At 36.6% G+C, this 18,552-nt stretch overlaps 3 protein-coding genes across 4 annotated transcripts; all 3 read right to left on the bottom strand.

Annotated features, from left to right (window-relative positions):
* Nucleotides 1-54: 54 nt before the first annotated feature.
* Nucleotides 55-4,786, bottom strand: LOC148201928 (uncharacterized). Of its 2 annotated transcripts, none has more exons than XM_088111123.1 (8): nt 4,632-4,786; nt 4,445-4,536; nt 4,291-4,374; nt 2,538-2,586; nt 2,224-2,320; nt 1,032-1,084; nt 875-937; nt 55-676 (listed from the first exon to the last, which is right to left on the bottom strand). In XM_088111123.1, exons 2-8 carry the CDS (start codon nt 4,525-4,527, stop codon nt 383-385), a joined length of 723 nt encoding a protein of 240 aa, XP_087967249.1. In that variant the 5' UTR covers nt 4,528-4,536; nt 4,632-4,786; the 3' UTR covers nt 55-382. The 2 variants fall into 2 exon arrangements, with proteins under 2 accessions (XP_087967249.1, XP_087967250.1); XM_088111124.1 differs by having other exon boundaries at nt 4,291-4,371.
* Nucleotides 4,787-9,401: 4,615 nt separating this feature from the next.
* LOC124837635 (uncharacterized) lies at nt 9,402-12,747 on the bottom strand. The gene is made up of 7 exons (XM_047313059.2): nt 12,561-12,747; nt 11,614-12,352; nt 11,286-11,522; nt 10,758-11,168; nt 10,171-10,649; nt 9,825-10,088; nt 9,402-9,751 (listed from the first exon to the last, which is right to left on the bottom strand). The coding sequence occupies exons 1-7, from the start codon at nt 12,672-12,674 to the stop codon at nt 9,671-9,673; spliced, it is 2,325 nt and encodes a 774-aa protein (XP_047169015.1). The 5' UTR covers nt 12,675-12,747; the 3' UTR covers nt 9,402-9,670.
* A 1,750-nt stretch (nt 12,748-14,497) lies between these two features.
* LOC148201927 (Tudor/PWWP/MBT superfamily protein) lies at nt 14,498-17,901 on the bottom strand. Its single transcript, XM_088110625.1, has 4 exons — nt 17,518-17,901; nt 16,833-17,383; nt 16,417-16,701; nt 14,498-16,020 (listed from the first exon to the last, which is right to left on the bottom strand). The coding sequence occupies exons 1-4, from the start codon at nt 17,676-17,678 to the stop codon at nt 14,792-14,794; spliced, it is 2,226 nt and encodes a 741-aa protein (XP_087966751.1). The 5' UTR covers nt 17,679-17,901; the 3' UTR covers nt 14,498-14,791.
* Between the last annotated feature and the right edge of the window lie 651 nt (nt 17,902-18,552).

Genomic DNA, 18,552 nt, shown 5'->3' with positions numbered 1-18,552 from the left:
GGTGAGCAGGAGAATGGCATTAATGATCCAATCATTGTTAAAAAACAACTAATATACAACAACCAACAAATCATGGATGATAAAGTCCATAAACAAGTTTGTGAGTTTAACTTTTAAAAGCAAATCTACAGTGAGATATATTCAACTTCATGGCACCAATACAAGCATTGCATCCAAAGTTACAATATAGAAACTTCGTTCTGTTTTTAAATGTTAAGAATGTCTAGCTCCAAGGATTACCAAAATAGGGATTAAAGCACTCTGAAATGACCAAGGGTCCACGTTGTCCTCATAGCATTTGGAGCTCACTGAACATGAAAGTGTCCAAGTCTTTCAGCTCATCAGAGTTTACGGGTTTAAAGATGCACACTAACCACTAAGCTTAGAGATTATTAGCATTAGGTTCAGCATTCGTTTCAGAATTCGTTTCTGATGATTTATCGCCTTCAAAAGTTTCCATGTCAATGGTCATATCATCTCCCACATCAGCCTCAGTCATTACTTCGTCTTTGTCAGGCAACTGAGGCTCGACGCCATTCTGTGCAGTAACATTCTGAGCAGTATCCGGTTGCAGATTCTCCTTTTCATTTGTCTTCTCTTGGTCTCCTGGCACTTTTGCTGTTGCTTGCGGGTATGGATCAGTGCAGATTGTCAATGTAGATGTAACTAATAAGTTCTACATAGAAAAACACCAGACAGACAGAAGTCGAGTAAATTGTTTTTTGTTATTTGCAATCATAAAATATCTAACTTAAGTAGCAATCATAAAAATCAATGACTAACCATTTTTGAAGTAAACGATATTATACAGTTTTTAATTCTAAAAATATAAAAATTGAACGCGGCAGTGCACATGCCAAATTGTATAGCATACCTTTTCAAGAGCTAAAGCAAGCTTAGAAAGATTTGGGTAAATGCCTTTTGCATCCAATAGGATCTGTTTAATGGTAACATTAGATATTACGATGCTAGCATGTTAAACATGATGGTAATAAGGTTCCATATAATTCACAGCAGAAAGCCGGATTTACCTCACAAAGTCTTTGCAACGTAAATGGAGGACCATCAATGAAACAAGTAAGAGCTGCAATTCATAAATAAAAGCATATCAAAATATTTTAGTGGAACTTATCCCCCCAAAGAATATCAACAATAAGTCCAATAGTAAATAACACCTATGCAAAGAATCTAAGCAACAGTATGAGATCAAAATATGCAATGAAAAAAGATGATCTTGTTATTAAACTATTTAAGATTTGTTGCAGGCTTAAAATTGAATTTGGCTGGGTTGAGTCTATGAAACTAGCTATCCGAAAGGATTTCTCTAGCAGCTAAATGGCCATAACTTTTGGAGACAACATCATTGACGTCGAATAATAGATCAAAGGGGATTCAACCAGATAATGTCAACCTAATGCTCAATGGAACTAATCTCAGGGGGTACTCTTCGAAAACTTTCGGTTTCTTTAGGAGGGAATTAATCCCCAAATAGACATGCAGTAAAATGGCAGTCAAAATTACTAAAGAACTTCAAATTTGATTCTAAATAATTGGCATTGTCTGTCAACATTGAGCACTCTACCGGAAGATTTTGTCAACACTAAATATTCTACACGAGGAAAGAAAAAACTGACCATAAATAGCTTGTAACTTATCTATGTAGATAACCATAACTACACGTGCAGAAATATATTGAACACAAACAGTTAAAGCTACGCCAATGTTTTGAGAACTAGACCACACTGACTACACATTCCAGTCATGAATTGGTCCGATCAAGTCTAGAATTAGTAGCAGAAAACAGAGAAACTGGTCAAACTGTTTGAATTGGCCTCAGTCTGACAAGTTGAACCAGCTCAGAGCTTGTTTATAAAATGCACCAAAAGGGAGGAGGAGTGTACCAAACATGTATCCCATAAATTTTAATAGGAAACTTCAACAACTAGACCATTGCTGTGGAGTTCAATAGAATTAGAATGTGTTTCAACATTATTGTCAGCAATCTTATTAGTTATTGCCAAAAGTAGTTATAATGTTTATGAAATATTTTTAGATCTTAATGGAAATTCACCAATGTAACGATTTCTAATATAGATATAGCAAAATAAGATTCACCTAGTTAATGATACTGAACAAAATAGTAACATTTCTAAGTTATACATCTTGAACCTAGACAGGACTCACTATTGGTTCAATGAATGGTTTGGACTTTAGATGGGATACCTTCATCTAGTTTATTAACCAACTCAATATAGGATTCTCCCAAAGTCGCATACTGCTGCTCAGTAGTCAATTTTGCCTCAGGATACTCTGACAGCACCTGTATAACAAATTCAAATACGTAGAGAAAGGCAAAATTTCAGAGTGAAAAATACAATATATGCTGTAAAAAAAACTATGATGAATGAATAATGAATTTAGGAGTAGCATGAACTGAGACAAAAAACTAAACAAAAAAACAAAAAAGTTACATCTAGCATACCTCTAAGAATCAACAAAATATAGATAAAAATGCATGCTAGCATACCTCCCCATACCTGCTTCAGCTGAAAGGATAGCATGCTCTTCAACTTATCCCAGTCATGCCTGTTATTAAAAATTTCATCACATTAGCCTTTTAAATACAGATCCATGTCCAAGTCAACTATCATTAAGTTTATCCGTGGTAATCAATCCCAGATAGCCATGCATGCTACAAATCCTGAGAAGTGTTAAATTCAACACAAAATTATGATAACCATGTATGAATGCTCAAAAATCAAGATTACCTAAAGGTCATATAGGATAAAGTACACAATGATTTTCGAGCAACATATCCAGCAATTAAGGGGACATATATTAAAACATGTCACAGTAATTCCAACACCCTGTCGCAGGCTGAGCTTGTGACCACACAATAATGCTGTGATTCAGCACAACTAAATACTAATGGATTTGCTGGGCACACTCTGGGCCCGGCAAAGCAACCAAAAGCAATAACTGAACCATACTTAATCATTGCTTCAAACATTGCAACATCATTGTAATTAAATTGTTAATAATAAATGAAAATGTTAGAAAAATAGAGTACCACCGCTTACATACAATTCTTGCCCCAATTGATTTGCAAAAGATTTAATATAATTCACTTAATGCCATTAACAACACTGTGCCTCAAGTTTTTCAACTGATCAAACTAAATCCACTATCAAAAGACCACTCAATGAATGAGGCTGAGTTTGTGCCAACAATCAAATGACAGTCTCGCATTTGAAAACTCGGCTACCTCATTCAAACATCATCCATTTCCATTTGCAATTCGCAGTGGCACGACATAGATATTCAAACTTAATGATATCAACTAAAAAATGCCAAAAGGGTAGTATATTTGAAATTGCAAACAGTGAGGATTAAACAGCACTTCTTTAGAACCAAAGAGCCGTAAGGATATTTGAACCTAGAAGTAACTTATTCTCACAGACTAGTGACAGGCTAGATTGTTTTTCATAAAAAAGAAAGGTGCACACGTGCAGTCTAAGGAACCAACAAGCACGCTTAAGTTGCAGAGATGAAGAGCTAAAACAAGTAGCACTTTAGTAGTGCCTTTCTGGGTCAAGCAAGACACATCTTTAGCACATTACTGATAACAATTACAGAAAAAAGAAGAAAAAAGTTCAACTCCCAGCCATCTAGATTGCACACTCACACCAATGGACTGAAATAGTCAAATGGCTAAAAGAGGAACTAATTGTAAGTCCATGGGGTGGTGGAACTCTTAATAGGGAAAAGCTTACTGCTTTCAAGCTCGAAAATCTTAATCTTTTGTATTTACTGCAAAAGTTACACACCTACGTAATAATTTAAACAAAGATACAACGCAAAATAGTAAAATCATTCACTACTGTCCTCTTCCATTCTCTTTCAGGGAACCTTCGGCCTAAAAGTGTTTAGAGTTAAAACTCCAAGTACCAAGTACAAACCCTTGTCTTTGACTAAAATCACAACCAAAGACATATGATATCCTGTATATTATCTAGTAAGATGTTCGGTAGTGCTACATCATATCACACGCATCTGAACAGAACCTACAGTTTGTAGCTTCTGCATTATTTCCAAACTCAACATAATTATATACTGACACGAGCTTCCTGACGTGTGCCCAAACAATGCCCTACCAAGTCCCAAGAAAGTAGGATTAACTCTATAATGTGAATAACTAACTCAAGGGAAAAAAAAAAAACACCGCCACTATCTATCATATCTTTTGAACAAAAGCCTGAGAAAATAAGTCGGTACTCCAATAACTCATACCAGAACTTCCCGGTAGATGCAATAACTTGCAAAGTCTGCAAAACTTCTTCCCTCGAAACATCTTGTTTTTGCTCAGCCTCTCTACTGAACCAAAAATCGTTGAATTAGGTATAGCAGTGATTTCGCAAAAAGGAGAGAGTGAAATTGCAATCACCTGTGGTTCGACGCGTCATCATTGTGGACTTCATTTGAAGAAACCGGTGGCTGATGTAAAATCTCATGTGGTTGCGTCTCCATGAAATGAAACTGGAATAAATCGCGAAAATTAACAACTCCCTCGCCGAAAATTGAAACAGCGGCAGTGCACTGGAATTGGATACGGTGGAGATAAAGATACATACCTATAATATTAGTTGGACTGGATTGGAAAAAGTGAAGCGGCGTGGTGACGAGAGGTTTCAGAAGATTGTTTTCGTTAGCAGCCTCCGTCGCCGTCAGCGGAGGAACTGCGTCGAGGTGTTGTATGCGTTCGTTGGGCTCTGCCTACTTGTATTGGTCCAATGGACTCTCAACGTCCTGGGCCTTTCTTATAACATCTCAACGCAGCTATTCACACATCCTTGCTTCTTCTCGTCGCTCTCTCTTTTGTTTTCTTCATTTTCCTAAATTACCCCTTTTCTCTTATATTCTCTGCTGATAAAAAAAATGTTGTGAATTTTTTTAATTAATTAAGTCAACTGAGATGAAAAAGGTTAGAATTAATTTTTTTAAATTTATTAATAAATTATCTGTATTAAATTGATTCACTAAATCACAACACGAATGAATCAGATTAGATCAAATAATCTTTTGACAGCTCCATTTTTCCATATTTTCTATCGCTTTCTTTATAACATATATTAAAAAAATTTAATATACATTAAAACATTAAAATCAATATAAAAGACACCACACATTCCATCAACTAATTACTTGCACACTTTTTTTTTACAGAGAACTTACACATGTATATTTAAATTAAATAATTTTTTAACAATTACACATGTATTTTTTATTTGTTTTATTTTCAACCAAAAAATTATATTTCACACATTTATACTTTCTTTATATTAATTATTATTCATTTATTTCGCTTTTTTTTTCTTTTATTTATGTTTATTTTTCTACCAAAACACATCATAAGTGGTTATAATAAAATAAAATAACGTAACTTTAATCTCAATACTTGTAAAATTCATTTTCAATTTAACAACCATCTTAAAAATATTAGCAATGCAGCGAGTCATTATTGTAAAAAAAAAAACTAAAATGTTTTGGACAGGTGAAAAGCAAACTCGGGTGTGAAAAAAAAAAGAAAACTACTAATATTTCATGCTTATCAAATACATTTTCAATTTAAAATAAATAAGAAATTGACTTTTAAATCTATATAATTTATTTTTAACATTTCAAGTATAAAATAAATTGATTTTAATTCATAAATGTTTAGACAAAACCTTACAATATTCTATTAAATTTTATGGAACTGCTTATTAATAAAATATATTTTAACAATCAATTCAACAGTGAATGTTATTTTATGATTACATTATATGACATTAGAGACTAAATTAGCAATGCCTTCAGAAGAAGGAGATAAACAAATATTTATTATTAATTTCTTCGAGAAAATACTAATTAATTAAGAAAACATAAAATCCTAACCTGTGAATTTTCGAACCAAAAACATAAAATATATATTTTACGCAATGCATGGCAGAATAATCTACTCAACTCGTGATTTTTTTCAGGGTGAATTTAGTTTTAAAATAATTATCGAATGGGTTAAAGTCATGTTTCGTGGACACTACTTTATTTTAAAGAAATGATGAAATATATGTATGATTTTTTATGTGACATCCCAAAATATATAACAAAGTATATACGTAGAATGCATCAATTATAATAATAGAAACAGTTAGGAGTACGCAATAGATGGAATTAGGAGTACAGTTATCCAAGTCTGACTGGAAAACTTTAAAATATAAGTACAAGCTCATAATTCTCCAAAATACAGATCATGCTAAAATGAAGGCTAGAAGTTTTTCAAAATAAAAAGCTATTGAACATCATAGCTAGAAGAAATCCTAAGCACTAGGAGCTGGGTCTTCCTCATTCTCCAACGCTTGCTCCAAGGGTACATCATCACCTACTGCTCACATCCAAAGGATTGGATGATCATCGCAAGAGGGAAATCAAACACATGCAACACACACAAATGCAAGGGTGAGCTAGATCTCAAACAATCATACAATTCATTTTCAACCAATCTAGCATTTACCAGAATATCCATACACATAAGTCATCATAAACATAAGCATTTATTTAATAACACTCATCAAGACAAGTATCCTATCATGTTAAGACTCTAGACACGTCCGGACATAGAATGTATGTAGAGCTGGGGCGGGTTGTGCACTTGTGATGGCCTCTACTGCTTTGCAAAGCCATTGCCGAGGGGTTCCACCCGACCATACACAAGGCTAATCCGTTACCGCGGAATAGACCTCCAGTGATAGCGTCTACCCTAGGACCTCCCACTACTCCCACCACACGCGTCGATCCTCTCTAAGTGAGAATGAAAGACCGTTGGAGTGTTAGGGATAACCCCCCATATGGAAGCCTCTTACATTCATTCAATACACTAACTGATCTCACCGAGAGATCTAAATTTCCGATTTAATCCGACCATTTTAAATCTCATAATATTCCTTTTGAATCAACAATGTACATCATAAACCACTTATAATCATACACTTTCAACCAATCTGGATCACATGAAGATGCATTCATAAATTGTAACCGAAATATTTAATTAACAAAGCTTACTGGAATGAGAGAAAACACAAAAGAAAATATCACTGGACGAACACTGTTTGGACGAGCGTCCAAAAGCCCTTGGGCGGACACTGTTTGGACGAACGTCCTAACACCATTGGACGAACTACTTGGACGAGCGCCCAAAAGTCCTTGGACGGACCCTGTTTGGACGAACGTCCTAACCGCTTGGACGAACTGCTTGGACGAGCGCCCAAAAGTCCTTGGACGGACCCTGTTGGACGAACGTCCTAACATCTTGGACGATCCCTATTTGGACGAACGCCAAAAGCACTTGGACGAACCCAATTTGGACGAACGCTGTTATAACTAGGACGAACGCTTCAATATCAAGCCTCATCATGACCGAACGCTAACTGATTACTAACACCGGCTCAAGGACGAACGCTAATCCCCCAACATTTGACCGAACGTCCCCAGACAAGGACGAACGCTAATCACACCAACCTTTGACCGAACGTCCCCAGACAAGGACGAACGCTAATCACACCAACCTTTGACCGAACGTCCCCAGACAAGGACGAACGCTAATCACTCCAACCTTTGACCGAACGTCCCCAGACAAGGACGAACGCTAATCACTAACACATTCCCATGGACGAACGCTATTACTATCATCTCCTAAGACCGAACGTTCATCCAACCAACATTTGACCGAACGTCACTCAGCACATGCATGGCCGAGCGTTCAGCTCCGCCATGGACGAACGCTCAGTTTGCGCGTTCTGCAGAATTTAATTCTGCAGAATTCTCAGAACTCTGCAGAATGGTAACAGAACCTCCCTTAACCATTTCTAACCACTTTTCCCAACTTCTTAGACTCTTAATTCTCATTTTAGACTTAATTAAACTTATCCAAATGATTCTAAACATTTCTACCACCATTTTTAAGTGATTAAAGTTCACTTTCAGCATCCAAAACACTAATTTCAACAACTTAGGGACCCAAATTCGATTCCACTACTTGGAACCTGTTTTCAACTACTGTTATGCTTCTAACAAGTCACAATGGACTTGTCTAGGCTGCCCAAACAGTCCAGGAACACTGCAGCCTTCATTTACTCAAAATCCCTACCTCACTTCCTCTAAAATGACCAAAAAGTGACCCTAAGACACTTGATTTTCCTTCCTATCAACACCATAACAAATTTTACACACCAAAACAGTTCCAACATACATAATTCATCACTCAAAATCATCCCAAACAGTTCACATCCATCAATCACCACATTCACGTAGCACTCACACTTTCATACATGCATTTCAAGTTAGCAAAATTCAAAATTATGCTTCCAACAACATACCAATTTGAAAATCATTATGTAATCACGTCATACAGTAAAATCAAAAAGAGAACTAGCTCCCCTTACCTCTAGTGTAGACAACCAAGCTCAAGTAGAAACCCTAGACCACTTGCTTGCACTTTCAAAAGGTTAGAATCACCTATAAATCATCAATTGATGATAGAAAACGAATCTTAGCACCAAATAGAAGCTAGATTATGGAAGAAAACGAAATGGGTTGCATGCACCAAGTTCAATCACATGCTTACAACCCTAGGGCACATGAGAAAGGGGGTTTTCTTACCGGTTCAGATTTGGGAAAATTGACCGACTAAGAGCAACACCCGCTACTTTGTGATCGTTGGGGCAGCACCTAATCAAGATTTTAATGGTTCAGTGTGAAGGATGGAAAGGGAGAAGATGTAGGAGGAGGAGAGAGCTTGCTGGAAGGGGAATGGTTTCTCAGACAAGAGGAATGAGTTAAAACCCACTGTTTCCAAACTAATGTAATTTTATTTTAAAGTACTCAACCTCTCATCCTTTGCCACTTGTCATCCCCTTTTTGCTGACTCAAATCCAAGTCCTTACATTTTACCTTTAAAATAAAGTAATGAAAAAAAAAATACATTTTTCATCATCACATTCCTTTAATGTAAATTAAAGTTGTTAACGTTTAATACGACTTTAGTGTAAGAAATGTTTTAACAGAGTCTCCTAATTCTATGATGACTTTAATGAAATTTACTTTTAGCTAAAGTCACGTAGCCTTACAACGATCTTGAGCTTAATTAACAATTCGTAATCTTCTTCCATTCAATAATTATCCGTAATTTCATAACTAAATTAACTCAGATTTGATAAAAACCTGCAACTTGTACGGTTCACCTATACACATGCACATGTTTATATAAGATTTCAATATTGCATTTTATATGCCCTTGTAATCTTTTCCCTCTTTTCACCATCCAAGGCCACAAGCAGGCTATATTGCATTTTAGTTTAATTCTATAAAAAATATGGTAATAAATAACAATTTGCTTTCAGTAAAAATGCACTTGGGATATAATTAGGATATACTAAAAAGGCACTATTGGTGCATCGGAAATAAAAATTCCAGAAAAAAGAGTTCTTGCAACCAGCAAAATTACAAGAAAAATCTGCCAAGTGACTAAGAACACAGCTATAGAACACCAAACCAAAGGTTTGGTCTTATGCTAAAACATCCGTAAGATTTATTTGGAGAGTGCAAAATTTCAAAGTTCATGTTTTCGCTATGATATTCAGTCATCAATCTGAGCTTCCCCATTTGTCATCTGATTCTGTGGCAGTACCTGCAGTGCAGTTCTTTTCTTATCCACTTCCTGCGCGTGTAACATAAACAGTGAGCACACGTAATCAAATATAAATAGATGGCGAAAGAGGGATCAGCCTAACCTTATTAGTAGTCTTGTTGCAGTTTGATTTTTCACCACCTAGCTTTAAATTCTTCAGCATTCTCTTAAGTTCCCCCATGGTCTTGTTATGCAGATCATCAGATGTCACATTTTCCTTCAATGGGTCAGAAACAACTGATTGAACCGGAGCATCGGAGGACACGTTTTCCGAAGAGACTATGACGTTATCTTGGTCTGGGATGGCAGAAACTTCTTCGGAAACAACCTCGCCATCAATAGGACTCGAAGCAGATTCAACTGAAACCTGTTGATGAACAAGAGAGATTTGAGGACTACATTATCAACTGAATACCAGAAAATACATTATCAACTTCCAACATAGCTACCTGTCCTGTTACAGGTTCCTCGGATTCTTCAGCTTGTGCCTCAGTAACATCAGGAACGCTATGTGTCACTGCTTCCATCTGCTCTGGTTTAACTTCTTTCAGTTCTTCCTCTTGGAGCTCACCAGCAGAACTAGAAATTGAGTCGAGCTCGGGAACCCCTTCAGAACCAATCATCGAGCCACTTTCCTTGGCATCTTTGTCCTCAACAGCAAGATGCTGGTACTCTTCATCTTCTTCAGTTTCATCCTTCATGTCCTGGTTAACATCGCCAGTGTTGTACTCCATAGTTTCATTTACGCCCGTTGGAGCATCACCGACAGGTGAGGTGATCGAGGCAGCGACATCCTCGTCAGCAACCACAACAGTCAAAGTTGGAGTATCTTGGTAAGTAACCTCCACTTGAACTTCAGATGTCTCAGAAGGCAAAACCTCTAGCGTTGCCACAGTGCTATCCTCAAGTAAAGGTAACACTTCGGAACCTGCAAACCGATCAATAAAGATTAACACTTAGAGCCCATGCTGAAGGACGCTATATGTACAAGTACTAACCATCTAATTAACAATTGCTACAAAGAGCATAAACAAACCTTGATCATCAGATCTTCCTTCCAGTAAACTAGAATAATCTGATTCATCCTCCACTTCTGGCTCATTGTTCTTATCTTCTTTATCATCACTCTCATGGCTGATTTTTCCATCCATGAGCTCAACTTGTTTCTTTTGGCTGACCAAAGCGCCACTGTTGACATCTTCATCACTGCTGACTTGGTCACCACACTTATTGTTGACTTCGTCATAAATCTCGCAATCAGTTATCATAGAAAGCGAACCAGCAACACCTTGGTCAGTAACATCCACCGAAACGTTATCAGGTTCCATAGCATCAGCGGATGCCTCGACGGGAAAACTTTCTTGGCAGGCTCCAACGCATTCCTTATTTTCAGTTTCTAGGTCCGAGGAATCACAAGTTTCCTCCAGATCAAGTAACGGGTCAGGTCCTGAAATGTGATCAAATGTCATTATCCAATCACTTCACTGACGCAGTGACGCATGCAATCAACAAAGTAGAACTAAGCACAATAATAGACAACTGTTTAGAAGAAGAAAAAACAAACCTGCTTCATCTGATTCATTTGGTTCAGCCCCCAACTCCAAGCAGTTGATTTTCTCCGGTTCACCTTCATCTGAACAATGTGGTTCAACTACCGTATCAATTTCTGTCACAGAAACTAATTTCACATCTGAAGCAGACTCGTGTGATTGGCATTCATATCCAGTGTTTTGTTCTGAAAAGACTTCGGACTCCTGAGTATCTTCAGAAACCACAGTCGAGTCCATCTGCAAACTAGATCCTGCGTCAATCACTCTCACAAGTTAGTTTATTAAAAACAAAACATCGTTAAAAACAATAAAAATATTCAGAAAAGGACAGATCCAACGTACCTTCTTCAGTATGACACGAGTCTTCCACTTGGTTCGAGACATTACTCGGTTCTTGAGAAACACCATCATCGTCAATCTTGACAAATCCAGAGTCTTCAGTGTCAATCAAACTCATCTTTGACAATCCGTTCTCCAACAATCTAACCGACCTCCTCGTGCTATATGTTCTCTGCACTGAATTACCCCCGGCGGTCTCATTCTTGGTGGTGCAAACCGAAACACTAGTAGCTCTTCTCCGAGCAACGGAAGCTGCAGCAACTGTTTTAGGTGCATCATTCTTATCACCATCTTCTTCAACAATCTCAACCTCTTTCTTCTTACGTGTAGAAACTGCAGTAGCCCTTCTCCTACCGGCAGCAGGAGTGACTGGTGGAACATTGGCGTCTTTGTTCTCTTGCTCCGTTACTTCTGATGCATCATTCCTATCACCATCTTCTTCTACAATCTCAACTTCTTTCTTTCTACGAGTAGAAACTGCAGTAGCCCTTCTCCTACCGGCAGCAGGAGTAACTGGCGGAACACTGGCATCTTTGTTCTCTTGCTCCGTTACTCCTGATGCAACTCCAACTCTAGCCCCACGTAGAGGCCTGGCAGAGGCCGAAACCTTCACCGTTGAACCTTCAACTTCTGCTTTCGTTGCTTTCCTTTGACTTGAGGCCCTACCAGCCGTACGCAGATTGACATTTGGGGTTCCAACATCAGCCTCGCTTGAATTCAAAACCTCATCCAATCCTTCAACCTGAAAGCAATCAATTAAAAGAAAATGAAACCCTAGTTTAAACAACGGAAACCTTGCACACCAGTTCAAACAAGAACCTCCGTCTCTGTGAATGAATGGAACAGTAACACGTTACAACAATAGGCGTTTCATTTCCACATCGCGCAGTGATTGAAAAAAAAACAAAAATTAAAACAAAAACGGAAGGAAAAAAGAGTGGAATGTTTACTTGATCGAGAGCAGCGAGAGCGTCAGCCATGCCAAGATTGGTGATGTTAGCGGGAATCTTGTTCTTCTTGCAGAGTGCTTGTAGCTGCTTCCTTGAAAGGGAGTGGAAATCCATTGATAAGAGAAGGATCGAAACAAAACAAGGTGTTTTGGGTTGTTGAAGATGCGGCGATGGAGAGCGGGAGAGACAGACACTACAAGCGAGTGAGGAGCCTTGGAATCAGTGGGGGTATTTATACGTTCAATTGCAAGGGTTAATCGACGTGACGTTAGACAATATAACCGTTAGAGCCTACTTTTCAAATTTGAATTTTTGGGCCTGGGCCAAATGTTAAATCGGTGGGTCGGTACATTCACTTTGACCTAATATATTCAAGCAACCTAATAACAGTTCAAATTACTTTATATATTTATTTTAGATTAATCATCAATAAATATTTTCCTATTCAGATATTTCATATGTTTTTTTCTCGTTTCCTAATATGGCTAAAACAATGTGTATTTTACTCATTTATTTATAGTTAGTGCTAAAAATCCATAAGCCTAAACAATCTGCCTTTTACTCTGTTATACCTTTAATACAACTTTTAATCTTTACTTCTAAAATAATTTCTTTAAAATTAACTTTGGACATTTTTAATTCTTGATTCGTGATTTTGATTCTTCAAAAAAATTTCCCACGATTTTAATCCTTATATTTTAAGAATATGTAATTTCAGTCCAATCTTCAATTTCGTACTCTTTTATTTCTTTTAAATGTTTGTATTTTCATTAATTGATATTTTTTACGGTACCTTAAATGAATAGGGTCGGATATAGACTTAAATGACGCTAAAATAAATAAATTTAAAAATTCAGAATTCATTAAAATTATATATAATTTTTAAAATATAGGAACTCTATAATCATGATAAAAATATAGGCCAAAACTGCATATAAAGAATGAACAGTAAACAGAAAATTTTAACTTATCCAATTAAGAATAACTTTATATCATAATTTAAATAATTTATTAAAAAAAAGTATAATTTACATATTTAAAGATATTTCATAAACTTGCTTATATTATAATTTGTTTTAAAAAAGCAGAATAATTAATAATAGTAATGCTATTGAAGACGAAATTTTTAAGATATTCACTATCATAAAATTACACAAACATTTTTATGATTTGTTAATTAAATTAATCTTTTGAACTAAAAATTTATACCGTTAAGATTTTTCGTAAATTTATATTTTAGACTTTTTTAAATTAAAAGGTAACTAATATAAGCTTTTTCAAGAAGAAAATGTCACTTTAAAATTCGTTAACTTTAATTCACTTAAAGTTTTATTTAAATTTATGTTAAATAACCATGGCACTTTCCCCATATAGATACAACATTGGCATTAATATTTCACTGTTTCGATTGTTATTTTGAATTTTACTTTTTCCTCGTTGAAATGTATTTTGAATCATTGTTTACTTAGCCGCCAACGTGGTTATATAGATAAATGTTAATCAAGGCATCAAGTTATAAAAAGGATTAAATTTTAACATGAAATATCAACTTTTTTACAAAAAAAAAAAAAGAAAAAAAAAAGATAATAATTCACTTAATTGAATTATTAGATCAGTAGAATGCATTCGAAACGGTTTAAGCATGCTGGCACTTTCTGATTAACAAATTAAATTACATATTTAGCAATGTTTAATACTGAGTCTGTAATCTAACTCAGTACCAAATGCCATAATCACAAATAGACCCAGCAATAAGCAGCTATGTAAATGTTCATGCAATTTCCACATTAGATATTGAGCATTTTATGTTAGAAATAAGCGATAAATAACAAACTGTAGTAATGTATATTTGTCTGTGTATTCAGAAAAACTTGGGACTTAATAGATTTTTCCGCTAAAACACATCAATATTTAACTACCACTGCACTAGATTCGAGTAGAGTTTGAACTTCCCATCAATATTGGAACAAATAAATCAATAACTAGCTAGTTGCAGTTCTCAGGAAACCAAGATCCGGCAAATGTACACTTACAAGACAGCTAAATAATTTCATGTACCTTTTATTTATCTAGACTAGATACATGATGAATAGGGAACTATACAGCATATTAATCCTTGAAATGCTGACACTAAATTGAATAGGAATTCCCTATGTTGGAAAAAAGACATGCCTAATATATTGTGCTACAACTGTAAGATTATTGTTGCCATATAACAATGTACATGTAACCTATGAATTTCTATCCACACCAGTATTCAGCAAAGCCACATTACTAGGTGTTTTCAATGGAGGCCTATTAATCTTCTCGAGTAATCTACTAAACACTAACTGGACTGGTATGCAAGCTACTGTAGTGGACCCAGAAATGTCTGGTTTAGTCAATCTATCTGTTTGATAACTACTGCTATCATGTAATGGCTTTCTACTAAAATTATGCTCAGTAGATAATGAGGACAGAGTTCGAGTTTTTTGGCAAGATGACAAGCTCAATTTCTTAGGCACCTTTTTTAAGGATCTTTTTTCTGCTGAAGAACGATGACTTTTAAGGCCACTCCTCCTTTGAAGGCTAGCCTGGTGGCTGGAATTTCCAGCATTTAAACTTTTATATTCAAAGCTTTGTTCTTGATCTGAAGAGGGGAACTCACCCGCACCTTCAGCACCATTTGATGATGGCGCATGGGGGCGCGGGATGCGAAAATTTGCAGTTCTCCTTGCAGTCCTCCATGCTGGTGGAAGCACACTACTTCCCTCAATACCAGTCACATCATTACTGAAGTCATCAATTGTAGGAAATAGAATATCAGATGAGCCATCCCTGAGAGCCTCAACCTGGATTGGGTGCCCTACTATTGCCCTCCCATCTAATTTACTCATGAGCGAAATGAAGGGCACACACTCTTTACGATAGCTTGCTTGAACTTTCAAATCTACATCAACTAGCATCGGCCTGACCCTACCGCCAAAATGATTACGGTCACCGTACAACGGAGAATATGCTTTAGCATCCCAATGTCTTTTAGAAGCTAGATGATCATCATAGGCCAAATCATTCCAAGCTGCACCACGATGAATTTTACTTTGACTTCTTGATATAGATCTAGAAGACAGAGGGTATTCATCTTCCAGTCCAAAGTTTTGATCATCGTCATCAAAGGTATCACCAAAATCAAATTTGTAGCGGTGCAAACTTGGACTATTTATATTGTGCCTTAAATGACTACTCTTTCCATCAACATCTGCTCCTGCTCCATACATATTACATTTTCCATCAGAAGCACCAACAGACCTCTTTACTAGATTCCGATTATTCCTTTTCCCTTTTAGTTGCCATTTAGACACAGCTTCATTACTTGTTATTGAGTCACGAGGATAAAGGTGAGGCATGTCACTGGAATTTGCTAATTCATCAAGCTCCTCGCTGCTAGTGCTTTCATGTTCTTCAGCATCATGACCAGTTTCTGCAGTTATAGGAACATCCTGAGTAAAGCCATGAAGGATGATGTGAAAGAAAGCTAAAACAAAGTCAAACACAAACTGAAACCTAAGTGCTTATCATGAATGAGACACTAAATCCCACACAAATTGGAAGTGACTCCAAATTTACATTACAAAAAACCAGTCAAAACTAAAATATGCACGATAGGACAATTCCTTCTAAATCCCTCTCTAAAGACTCCAATGATAAGCCTTGGCAAATTGGCATGTTCACAGAGCACACAAGAGAAGTGAAAACACTAAATTAAAGATACCGAGAGAATGGATGTGCCAGTTTTTTATGTAGTTTTTTTCTCAGGGTGTGGCAAATAGATCACACTGCTAATACAAGGACAGTACGAGAATGGCAGAAATTTAACCTGAAAATATTGTCATCTCTTCATCCAAGTCTGGTTCTGTCTCCGAAGAATCAGAATCAGAATCACTACAGGCTGTTTCTGAAGAATCAGATTCAACATCATCCATAAAAGTATATTCAGTCTCTCTAACCATAGAACCATGATAAGCAAACTCCCTTCTGCGTTGGGAAGGTGACATCTCAACACGGGGTAGAGTCTCTCTGTAATCAAGAGAATCACTGGACTCGGTCGGAAAATACACACATCTGCTCCTCTTTGCTCGTGAAGCTCCTAATTGCCCAGCCCCTGGAAACAGAACTAGTCAGGTTAAAATATTCAATAAAAAGGAGTGCCTTGTATGCTTCTTAAAAATATTTATCACTCTAACTCAATCTCTCGTGTACCCTTTTTTTTTTATCTTTTCTAGAGAATTTTACCATTCATGTGAACAGTACTGCCAGCGCGTATACCACCGGTTGCAAGAGCCCGAGCACCATCATCAACCGTACGTTTCTGGTAAATGTTAGGTTCAACAAAAGATGGAAACTTCTTTTTTGCAGGGGCAATTCTGAGCCCAAAATCCTGCAAGTCTCTCATCCGAGGTGTTGTTTCAGAATAATCCACTTCCCCGCGCAGCTGATTGCCATCCTTGGCCATCTCTGGAAGAAAGAAACCTCCAGCAGACTCACTTTCACAATACATAAAAGAACTTGCATGGTTTTCATTGTCATTTCCCAGTGTTTCCGGAGGCGATGCAACTGCACCCTTTTTAAAGGTATTTGATGGTCTACCACCTGATCTCCCTTGCTTCTTCAAAATCTGTTTCTCAAGCTCAAGAGCATGAAGAATGGCGTCTTCTCGGCGCGCATACTTCTCTCTCTTCTTCAGCGGTCCCCCCTGAGCAGATTCGGCCTTTTCAATACAATCATCAAACTCACCACACCGGAATGCCTTAACACGCTTGGATTTCTCCAAATTGTACCAATCCCTAAAAAGACAGAAAAATAGCATAGACTGTTAAAGAATGCTAACAGATGGATGCATTGCACACAAAGAAAAGCAAGAAACTTTGCAGTGGTAGCTAACACAGTCGCGAATTCGAAATCGGTGAAGAAAACTTACACGCTGGCGTCTTCTCTGCCGAGGAGCTTGACGGGGGTTCCGGATCGGGGTGAGGTGAGGTGCGAAGCGGAGAGGTCGTCGGGGCCGAGGATTTGACCCGGCCACCACGACCCGTTCCTCCGACGCACCCACACGATGGATCCAACACCGCAATCCATCATCCGCTTCCCCGGCCAACCGATGAGCGCAGGATCCGCGAACCGTCGTCGTGACTGGAGGATCCGAATAGAGGGAAATGGGTTAGGGCAAATGTTCCCATTCAGATTTGGGGAAATTTCATTTTTTTGGAGCTTTAATTTTATTCGTCCTTTTCTTCCAATCCCTTGTATTTTTTTCCGGCTATACTAAAATAACCTACTATTATACATACACTTTCTTTGTGTTTTGGTCTTCGTATACGCTTGGTTTGGGTAATTCGCAACTCTCAATAAGCCTTTATTATTTATGCATTTTAAACTCTGAAATTCCGTGTCCTTTTAATACTCCACTTTATTTTTTTTTCTAAGTTAACTAATACTAATTACAAATTAAGAAAATAATAATTAATTATGCTAATTTTTATATTTAGTAAATAAACAAAGCATTAAATGCTTTTGACCTATGACTATTAAATGTATCTGCTCTTTATTAAATACTTTCTTCGAAAGTATAAAAACAAAACCATGCGGTGATTTATTATTACGCGTAATCTAAATTTATCTTTCTTATTCGATTAATGTATTGATAACAATTAAATAAATAAGGAGGAATAAGGTTTGATTTTTATGATATCACAGGTAATTTTCATTAAATAAGAGTCATGAACTTTTTTTTAACTTTTAATAACTTTAATTATCAATAAATAATGAACTGTAAAAAACTTTAACAGTAAATTATGTGAGGTCAAGGCTAAAGTTTTGAGCAGCTTGGAAATGAAAAAGAAAAAACAAAAATGTCATTAGAGGGAATGAAGAAGACAATTTTTACATCGGAGATTAAAATGCATTTTGTACATTTTAATTTCTGAGACGCGAAAATAAGTTTAAAATTAATGAA

The sequence above is a fragment of the Vigna umbellata genome, chromosome 3, assembly GCF_029865625.1.
Source record: "Vigna umbellata cultivar VRB3 chromosome 3, Vumbellata_1.0, whole genome shotgun sequence".
Classification (NCBI taxonomy): domain Eukaryota; kingdom Viridiplantae; phylum Streptophyta; class Magnoliopsida; order Fabales; family Fabaceae; genus Vigna; species Vigna umbellata.
The sequence above is the reverse complement of the archived record's forward strand: the minus strand, read 5'-3'. Positions and strand labels throughout refer to the sequence as shown.